The sequence below is a fragment of the Cyprinodon tularosa genome, unplaced genomic scaffold (genome assembly GCF_016077235.1).
Source record: "Cyprinodon tularosa strain WSP-4 unplaced genomic scaffold, ASM1607723v1 ctg1627, whole genome shotgun sequence".
Lineage (NCBI taxonomy): Eukaryota > Metazoa > Chordata > Actinopteri > Cyprinodontiformes > Cyprinodontidae > Cyprinodon > Cyprinodon tularosa.
Window position 1 is genome coordinate 23,298 of NW_024038465.1, and position 10,258 is coordinate 33,555.

At 40.3% G+C, this 10,258-nt stretch overlaps 1 protein-coding gene across 3 annotated transcripts; it reads left to right on the plus strand.

Annotated features, from left to right (window-relative positions):
- Positions 1 to 1,966: 1,966 nt before the first annotated feature.
- Positions 1,967 to 8,768, plus strand: LOC119780601 (sterile alpha motif domain-containing protein 3-like). Of its 3 annotated transcripts, XM_038280681.1 has the most exons (7): positions 1,967 to 2,431; positions 5,245 to 5,290; positions 5,419 to 5,493; positions 5,641 to 6,707; positions 6,809 to 6,961; positions 7,070 to 7,159; positions 7,808 to 8,768. In XM_038280681.1, the coding sequence occupies exons 2-7, from the start codon at positions 5,257 to 5,259 to the stop codon at positions 8,126 to 8,128; spliced, it is 1,740 nt and encodes a 579-aa protein (XP_038136609.1). In that variant the 5' UTR covers positions 1,967 to 2,431; positions 5,245 to 5,256; the 3' UTR covers positions 8,129 to 8,768. The 3 variants fall into 3 exon arrangements, with proteins under 3 accessions (XP_038136609.1, XP_038136610.1, XP_038136608.1); XM_038280682.1 differs by lacking the exon at positions 5,245 to 5,290; XM_038280680.1 differs by lacking the exons at positions 5,641 to 6,707; positions 6,809 to 6,961; positions 7,070 to 7,159; positions 7,808 to 8,768 and having other exon boundaries at positions 1,967 to 4,421; positions 5,419 to 5,602.
- The last annotated feature ends 1,490 nt before the right edge of the window (positions 8,769 to 10,258 follow it).

Below are 10,258 nucleotides of genomic sequence, written 5' to 3' on the forward strand. Positions count from 1 at the left end.
GTGTTTAAAAAGTGACAATTTTTTGACACGATTAATTTGCGCGGAACTGCTGCAATTGATCATAAAGCAGTTGTTTGGAAAAGAAGCTTGAGGCGGAGAAAGAGCTAGAGAATAGGACAATGCAAATTTCAAAAAGTAACTGTGTGATGGTCTGAGCAGTCAAAGGAAGATCAGGCACAGGTTTAGATCCAAAAAAGTCTTCTTTTTATTGAACCCAAAACAAAAAACTGGGTCAATAAAGGACAAATTACAAAGTTGGGCCCATAAAAGAGGTCAAAGTAACAGAATTTAACTCAGGCTAACAAAAAGACCTACTGAAACAAACAGACCTGCTACATGACACAAAGGGAAAACTTAAATACTGGCTGATCAGGCCACATAGAAGATACAAAGGGGGAAACGCACACTCCCCCTCTTCAAATCTCTTGCTGGGGCAGCGAGAGAGACAATCCGCAATGCAGTTGTCCTTGCCAGGGATATGGTGGATGGTGAATCGAAACAGCTGGATTGCAAGGTACCAGCGCGTAATCCTTCCATTTGTATCTTTCATCTTCTCCATCCATTGCAGAGCTTTGTGGTCAGTTTCTAAGGTGAACTCTCTCCCAAGAAGGTAGTACCGGAAGGAATCCAGGGCCCATTTGATGGCCAGTGCCTCTTTTTCAATAGTTGAATATCGCACTTCCCTTGGAAAGAGTTTGCGGCTAATAAAAGCCACTGGATGGCGATCTCCATGTGATCCCTGTAACAGAACGGCACCCAAACCTCTCTCAGAGGCATCAGTCTGAAGAATAAAATTTCCTTCAAAATCAGGGCTGTGCAGGACTGGACTCTTACTGAGAGATTGTCGCAGATCCTGGAAAGCTGTCTTGGCCTCCTCCGTCCAGATGATCTTATGGGGGCTTCGGGAACCAGTGAGGTCTGTTAGTAGAGCGGCCCTGCCTGAGAAATGAGGGATAAAACGATGGTAGAATCCTGCCATACCCAAAAAGGATCTTAACTGCTTTCTAATCTCAGGCAGAGCACAAGATTCTATAGCTGCAATTTTATTAATTTGAGGCTTTATCACTCCATTTCCGATCACAAACCCAAGGTACTCAGTTTCCGCCTTGGCAATTGCACACTTGGCTGGATTAATAGTCAACCCTGCAGATTGGAGGCGCTCCAACACCCTCTCCAGGTGTTTCAGGTGGTCTTCCCAGGTAGAACGGAAAATGACTATGTCATCAAGATAGGCCGCAGCAAAATTAGACATGTCAGACAGTACCTGATCCATCAATCTCTGGAATGTTGCCGGGGCACAATGTAATCCGAATGGCATGACTTTAAACTGGAACAGGCCTCAGGGGGTCCGGAAAGCAGTCAGTTCTTTTGAACGGTCCGTCAGGGGTACCTGCCAATAACCCTTGCAGAGATCTATGGTTGTTAAATATCTGGCTTACCTGAAATCAATGCAGAAACGTATGCTGCCGTCCTTCTTTGGCACCAGAACCACTGGGTGGCACCACTTACTCCTTGATGGTTCAATAATTCCAAGTGACAGCATCAGGTTAACTTCTTCTTTTAAGGAAACCAACAGGCGCTCAGGTATTCTGTAACTCAGTCTTCTCACAAAAGCTCCATTTTTTAATACAATGTCATGTTGGACAAGTTCTGTTTTACCAGGATTTCCCTGGAACATGTTTGGTTTACAAAGATCTCTTACCTGAGCTTGCTTTTCCTCAGAGAGGTGATTCAGGTCTAGGAACTGAGGTGAGGGTTTTGGCAGACATTGAGTATCCTCTTCCTCCTCCTCTAGAACCTCCTGAATAAGAAAAACATCTGCCTTTGGTCTCTTCACCCATTCTTTAAGCAGGTTGACATGAAGTACTCTGGTGGAGCGGGGCTGATCTGGAATGGCAATGTTGTAGGTTGTTTGTCCCAGTCTGCTCTGGATTTCATACGGGCCTTGCCATTTTGCCAGCACACTCTAAAGAATAAAGCATGGGGGTAGTAAATTCAGCTAAAATAAATGCGCAATTTCAATATAAACATTTAAGTTTGCAGCTTTTATTTGTTAAACTAAGTAACCAGCTTGATTAATCTAAATAAACCAACTTGAAAAATAAGAAAATATCCAGACTCATTTTCCTGTGTAATTTGAATGCATTAAAGCGCATCAGCTCAATTTGCCTCAAATTTTAAGTTGGGTCAGCTCAAAAAATTTTTTTGAAACTTTTTTTGAAACGGGTGTGGCTACTCAAGCAGCAGACGATACTCAACGTGCACCCGGTTGGGAAAGTCGACGCACTCGTGTCTGCTTGTTTGTACAGAGCTACTATCTGCGTTGGAATTTCATTTTTTGCACTTTGGAACAGCTGACAAGTCATCTTTGGGGATCTTAATCATTGCTGGAGGACCATTAATCTACAACGTGGCTGCCCATGCCACTTTGGTAAGTAAGCCTTCCCGCCACCATTACAGTCGCTCGCTAGCAAGCCATTGATTGTAGATTGATTCATTTTGAGTGGTTTATTGTTAAGCAGTGTTTAGAACGTTTTCACTGAATCCTGTTCACAATGAACTGGTGTTGTAAAATGTGTAAATATGAAACTGCCAGAAAGACTGAGCTTTTGAAACACTACAGGCTACGACATGTGCATTGTGCGCAAATTCTGCCTTGTATTTATTGGGAATGCTATTGCTCTTTCAAAACATGGGCCAGTCTTAAATCACACATGACAAGAAGTCATTCATCTTATAAAGCGGCAAATGTGAAAGATGTCTTGTCTTTTAAATGTCCATGTTGTACCCTAAGCTCCATCACCACAGAGAGGGAGTACTTTGAGCATATTGGTCGGCATTTAAAAAAACATGAAACAATCACATGCGTTTTTGAAAACTGCGATTTCAAAACGAACATTTATGGTACTTTCGCCTCTCACAGGACACGCAAACACACTCCACACTCACTGGATGACTTCAAGGCTGAGCTTGTGCACAGGCATGTGAATCCAGTTAATGTAGGAGATGATCCTGATGATGATGAAGATATTGAGTGTGGAGAGGGTTATGATGAAGAACGGAAAGAATTGCCCAGCATAATTGAAGCTAATCTTGCCCACCTTTTTCTGAAATTGGAAAGCATATCTAATGTTCCGAAACAGTGTATTACTGAGATGGTTGAAGAACTTAACTTTATTTCTAGCTCTGCATCTGGCCCTGCTATGAAAGACGTTTTGCAGTCTTGCTTTGCAAAGCATAAATGTCAACTTGATGATTCTGTGATCACTGACATTGTAACAGAACTCTGCAAATCCAACCCCATCAGCCAAGCATTGAGGAGTGATGGTCCTCTGTCTACCGCCTACAAGAGAAATGAGTATTTTAAGGAGAATTTCTCTGTGGTAGAGCCAGTTGAATATGTGCTTAATGCCAGGGAGCGAAGAAGCTATCAGTATGTACCTATTCTGAAGTCTTTATCTGAGATTTTTAAGAAGAAGGAAATGCAGGATTTCCTCATGAACAGTGGTAAAAAAGCACAGAACACAGAAACTCAGTACACTTCATTTCATGATGGTACCCACTTTAAAGCTAATAAATTATTCTCTGAAAATGATCTAGCAATAGCTCTCAATTTATATGTGGATGAGTTTGAAGTGTGCAATCCACTTGGAACATCGAGAAAAAAGCACAAAATCACTGCTGTTTATTGGGTTCTTGCAAATGTACCACCATTGCTCCGGTCTTCACTGACCTCAATATTTTTAGCCATTCTATGCAAAGCTGAGGACATAAAACAATATGGATATAATGTTGTGTTGGACCCACTTCTCAAAGACCTTGGTCGTCTTGAGGAGGATGGACTTTACATTCCCTCTCTTGGCAGACAAGTTAAAGGTACTGTCTTTTCTGTCATTGCCGATAACCTTGGAGCTCATTCTGTCAGTGGATTTGTTGAGAGTTTCTCAGGTTCATATTTCTGCAGATGGTGTCTTGGAGAACGCTCCAAATTGCAAGACTGTGAGGTTCGAACCGGAAAATTCATTCCCCGGATCAAAGAAGACCACACAGTGCATGTTCAGACTGCACAGCTGAGTGGGTTCCATAGCTGTGGCGTAAAGCGACAATGTCCACTAACAGAAAAACTTAAGTATTTTGATGTTCTGTCAGGCTATCCCCCTGATTTGCTGCATGATCTTTTTGAAGGTGTCATACCAAAAGAAGTAGCATTGTGCCTAGATACCTTAATTAAGAAGAAATATTTCACTCTCTCAGAGCTGAATAAATTGATCAGAGAGTTTCCTTATAAGTGGACAGACAAGAAGGACGCACCACAACCAGTACCCCTTAATTTTGCTGTTAAAAAAACTGTTGGTGGGAATGCACATGAAAATTGGGCTTTGCTGCGACTCCTTCCTTTCATCATTGGCACAAGGATACCGGTGAGTGACCCAACATGGCAGGTTCTTCTCAACCTCAAGGACATAGTAGAACTTGTTGTAGCCCCAGTCCATACAGATGAGACTATTTGTTTCTTGGACAGTAAGATATCAGAGCATCGCCACAGATTCTGTGAAGCTTTTCCTGGTCAAAGACTTACTCCAAAGCATCATTACATAGAACATTATCCTCAGTTGATAAAGGCTTTTGGACCACTTGTGTCACTGTGGACAATGAGGTTTGAAGCTAAACATAGTTTCTTTAAACGTGTTGTCAGACATACTCACTCTTTCCGCAACATTCTTCTCTCTCTCTCAGTGAAGCATCAGATGATGATTGCCTATCATCTACATGACAGAAAGGTTGTCCAGCCTTCATTACAGGTGACCAAACTGTCAGAGGTAGATTTGACTGTGCTGAGAGAGGACATCAAGGCAGCAGTGGAAGCCAAGTACCCTAATAAGTCTTGTATTCACTTGGCTAACACAGTGTGTTACAGTGGAACTAGATATGCCACTGGAATGATCTTAGCAAATGGATCAACAAGTGGTCTCCCTGATTTTGTTGTTGATGTTGTTGTTGTTGTTGTTGTTGATGGTAAACCTGGATTTATTGTGGAATGCTTATATGCTTGGTACATCGAGCACCTTGGCAGCTATGAGCTTGAGAATACACGAACTATTACAGTTCTTGAGCCAGCTCAGTTGTCTGATATATTCCCTTTAGCTGCATACACCATTGCAGAGAAGCGTATGGTCACTCTGAAGCGATTCATTTACTTGCCATAGATAGATTTTTTTTTCACATTGTCTTTGTGTTATCTAGTGATAGCAAAAGATGGCAGATTTCACAGCAAACAAGCAATCCCAAGGTACAAACTCACATTGTGCTCAATGGCATAGACTGGACTGCTAAATTGACACATTTTTACAAGTTGATACAATGCAGCTGATAAGAAAGTATTTACTGTTTTATTCTCTTTATGCTATACATTTTCAGAAAGTATTTCCCCTGCTGAAAGAATACTGCATGCAATAAATGAGGAAATGGATTTTACTGATTCTGATGTTCCAGGTATGGTATTTGTAAAGAGGTTCTGCTAACATGCCTCCAAAAATGTGAAATGTATGCTAGCAAAACTTTAGGATAAAGATGTTGCAATATTCACATATTGTGTCCCATATTAGAGTCACTTAATGTTTTTTTTTTTTTTCTTAACAGATGCTCAAACATCTCATCTGAGAAAACCTGCTATACTTCGTGTTATTGTTCAAGACCATATAATTGACAAGCTTGAACTGCCTTATGGAGTACCAGACACAGTGGATGAGCTACAGTCTATTGTACAACAGAAATATAGATTGGAAGCAGGGAAGTTTATCTTACATTACAAGGATGTTGATTTTGGAGGAGAATTTTTTTCTCTTGCATCAACCAAAGATCTTAAAGATAAAGACACAATTAAGGTTGTCCATATTGTTGATCTCTCCTCAATCCAATTTGTTGTAACTGACCTCGATAGATCTGACGCGGGTGCAGCCAGCATCTCAGACAGAGGTTCATCCAGCAGCTCTGCTACGGCTGCCAGTACTGCTTCATCTGAATCAGGTGATACAATTATCTTGTTATCACCTGATCATGGAAATTTGCGCTTAAAATCTTGGCCCTCCAAATTTCCAATACCACGTTTCCGCAATGAGACAGAGCTTGTCCTAGCAGCTGGTAATGAAGCTTTCAATAAAGATGGATGCCCACTCAGCTCCACTGCCATTCTACCAGACATCCTTGAGAGTTTAGCCGAAAGCATCTTTGAGTATGTTGCCTATCCTACAAGTGCACAATTTGCTGATGTAGCAGAAGCACTGATCCAAAAACACCCTTGCCTGAAAGAACCAGGGTCCTACAATGGATGTTACGGATGGCAACAAAGACTGAAATTTAAAATGGGCAATTATAGATCAAAACTTAGGGGTCTTGGGTGCCCTGAGCTAGAGGTTAACTCTCTCCAAAAAAAGCGAGCCAATGAGAAGATGCCAGCAAAAAACATGAAGAAAGCTCGAAAGGGTGAGGCGAACTACCTGCCACCTCATCCACTAGGAGAAACCAAAGAAAACCTTGAGCAACAAAGACTGGAACTTCTAGGTGAAGTAAAGAAGAGAGACAATTCCCAGATCATCAGTGAGAAAATGGACAGGACCTTTTCCTCTCGGAGACAAGAAATTGTCACCTTGGCTCCATCTGTCAGGGACTTGAAGGAACGATGGCCTGCTCTATTTCTTCCTGAGCAGGTTAATATTTTAGAATTTTGTTGTATTTAGAATAGGTAGTTTGGCAGGAACATGACTTCTAATATCTGTTGTACCATCTTGCTCTGTTTTGTGTCATACAGATCAAGGAAGAATATAAAAGAATAACCACTGCCAATCTGGAGTCAACATTTATGGCAAATCTGGACCATTGTATACCAAAGTTGATGCCATTGGTGATGTCAAGAGGAGGGGCTGCCAAACATAAGATCCAGAAAATCATGGAACTTCTGAAGGTACCTGATATGCTATTTACAATAGGAGATAAAAACTAACTGTTGTAAAAAAAAAAAAAATATTTAAAAAACACCTAATTGACCTTTTTTCTTTGAATCCTCCATCAGATCAACACAGTTGAAATTCGCCGAGAGGTTGCCATTCGCTGCTTAGTGGTCTACCTTGGGGAAAATGAGGACAGTCTTTTTGAATATGTGGTAGGTGAAAGTGGATCCCTTTGCAACACCTTGAAGTTGAAGTGAAATGGAACTTTCCTTTCATACTGTCTTTGTGAATCTCTTACCAGTATCTGTCTCTCCCTACCCTGTCCTTGTTTGTTTTTGCTGCTGCTTGTTCAGTGTTTAGTAAACTAAAGGGACAAACTAACTTTTTTTCTTTGCACATGTCCTGAATAGAAATATAGTAAAAACTTGTTTTGCTTTTTATTTTCTCAAGAGAACTTTTACATTTGTTCAGAAAAGTATTACGGCCACTTAAAATATAAAAATTGAGAGTACTTTTGTCTTTTTATTCATTCCAGAAAAATGTCAAAAATTATCCCTTAGATGTTGTGTTCCAGTGGCCCTAATACTCTTCCATATGTTGCCTTCCATATGTATGCCTTTCATTATGTTAAAACAAGAAACAAGTAAAAACCAGAATATATTTTTCATGGCTGTGGCTACAGGCACCATCAACAGGACATTGTCTGTACATATAGTTTTAGTCTTAGAAATTCTGACTCGCAGTCATTAGATACCAGGACATTACAGGACATTTTATGTTTTTTTTTAATTATAGTATTGAGTGTGCCAGCTTAATGATATACTGATACTGAGATTTGTTTCTGATATTCTTGCTTTCAGGATTCTGAGAGCCAAATTGGAGATTTTGAGAGTCGGGTGGTGAAGATTCTAGTCACCAAAGGTACTACAGCATCTGATCCAGCCAGCACAACCATCATCATAGAGGGCACAGAGGTCCTGCAAGGATTGGATGTGCCAAGGGCCTGTGCTTTGCTGATGGGCCTCATTTATGCCCTCAATCTAAGCTACCCACGGGAGCTGAAGTACACTTGCGAGGTATTTCAGAAGGTGTTCCTTAAATTAGACAGTCAGAAATGCAGCCCAAAAGTCACATCTCTAAAGCAAAAGCTGCTAGGAAACCCCTTTGAGCCTCATAGCTGAACATAAACAATGGGAACCTCATTTGTGCTGTGATGGACTTGCTGTTCAAGTGGCTTTTCCTAATTTATGCAGTGTAATGTCTTTCAACCCACATCTGGTTGCTGTTCATGTTATTCAGGTCTTTGATGTTGATAGTCATGTTTGAGAGCTAGAATATTGGTGAGTGTATTGTTTTCAGCTGACCCAGAATGTTAAATGTTTTTTGGCGGTGATATATTTGCCTTTATGGTTATCCATACAAATAGTTCATTCATTTTGCCACATTCATTTTGCCAATAATGCAGAAATGTCCTACCTCAGTAAGAGTCACAGTCGTTTAAAGTCACTGACTCAACTTGGTTAGAGCTGTTTAACTAGTTTAACACTACACTGTAAACACATACTACACACATTACATACTGTGACAAACTACACGACAATAACACACTATAAAGACATTACACACACAGTAAAGAACTACACTATAACACATAAAAACAAAATATTGACCAAAATTGCAACAGAAAGATCATTAAAGATGGAAATGAAAGTTAAACAGCTATGAAATAAGAGAATTATAAATGGCAAGTTTTCAATGGTGCTGTTATTAAAATATTTGCACTTAATTTGTACAAAATGTTCATAAAATAAACAGTTTTTATTGTGAAATATGGTTCCTGTTCATTATTTCCCTCAACCTGAGAAAAATTAGTTGCATATACTATAATTAATATGTTTACTTTTTGCATGGACTTTTTTTAATTGAAAATGTTTATGTAAACATTTACAACAACTTAAATTGGAATGATGAGATAACAAAATTTTAAGGAATACTCATTAATTAATTAAGTAAGCACTACTTGATTTCTCTTGAATGTATATATAAAAACATGGTCATTGTACTTAATTTTTTGTTGTACCTGAAACATATATCAGATACAACCAATGTGACAATTCAATAATTTAAACAAAAAAATAAATAGATTAAACTTGAGATAGCTTTGTATTTATGTGGCTATTTAAGTTGGTGTTGTTATGCTGGACTAGTAGCAATTACTCAACTAGAAAATTTCTAAAGAAATTTTGAGGGGGGCCACCTACTGCCCGTCTGGGTAACTGGGCCAATACGGCCCTGGCAAGTGACATTGGGGCTCCCCAGACCCACTGCTTACGCCTTTGAGGGCTGCTGAGGGAAGGAAAGAGGGCTAGGTCATGGGCAAAGAGAGCTGTGTGCCACTTGTGCAGAAATCTGGGAAATAGACATGCACAGCATATGATGCATAAGGGTAATATGGGTTGTCCATATTGAACTGCAGTGGGTAAAGCGCAGTTGGCGGGCTCCGCCCGCCTGCTAGGAGCCCTTGCAGCGATGAAAAAAATCACCAATGGCGGGCTCCGCCCGCCTGCTAAGAGCCATTGCAGTGATTAAATCACCATTGGCGGGCTCCGCCCGCCTTCTAAGAGCCATTGCAGTGATGAAATCACCATTGGCGGGCTTCGCCCGTCTTCTAAGAGCCATTGCAGTGATGAAATCACCAATGGCGGGCTCCGCCGCCTTCTAAGAGCCATTGCAGTGATGAAATTACAAATGGCTATGAGCAATATGCCAGAATGTATGAGCGTGTATAAGGAAGAGGCTTTTATTCTGTAGAGTCCCTGTAGTCTTATTTTGAAAGTCTATCATGGATGTGCATCAAAAGATGGGTCATGCCCAGCATTGATATAGAATCCATTTCCAAATGTTAAATCACTGGTTTTCCATGTTATTAGGTGAATAGCTGCTGTATTACAGAGTAAATGGGAGACTTTTATTGTGAAATTTGCTCTGGGGTGTGTTTTGAAAAGGTCACTAGAGTCTAATAAAAACAACCTGGAAGAGTTTGGGTCATAATGTTGAGCCATTTGCATCAATTATTGCATTAGTATAATCTAGAGGCTTTTATTTTGTAGGGTCCCTGGAGTCTTATTTTGAAAGTCCAACAGAGTTGTGTTTAGAGAAAATGTTCAGACCCCGCAATCATAGTTGATGACTTTCCAATCGTTAAATCACTCTTTTTCCATGTTATTAGGGCAGTAGATGAAGCGGAAATGGGAGGCTTTTATTTTGAAATTTGCCATAGGGTGTGTTTTAAACAGTCTCCTAGAGTCTAT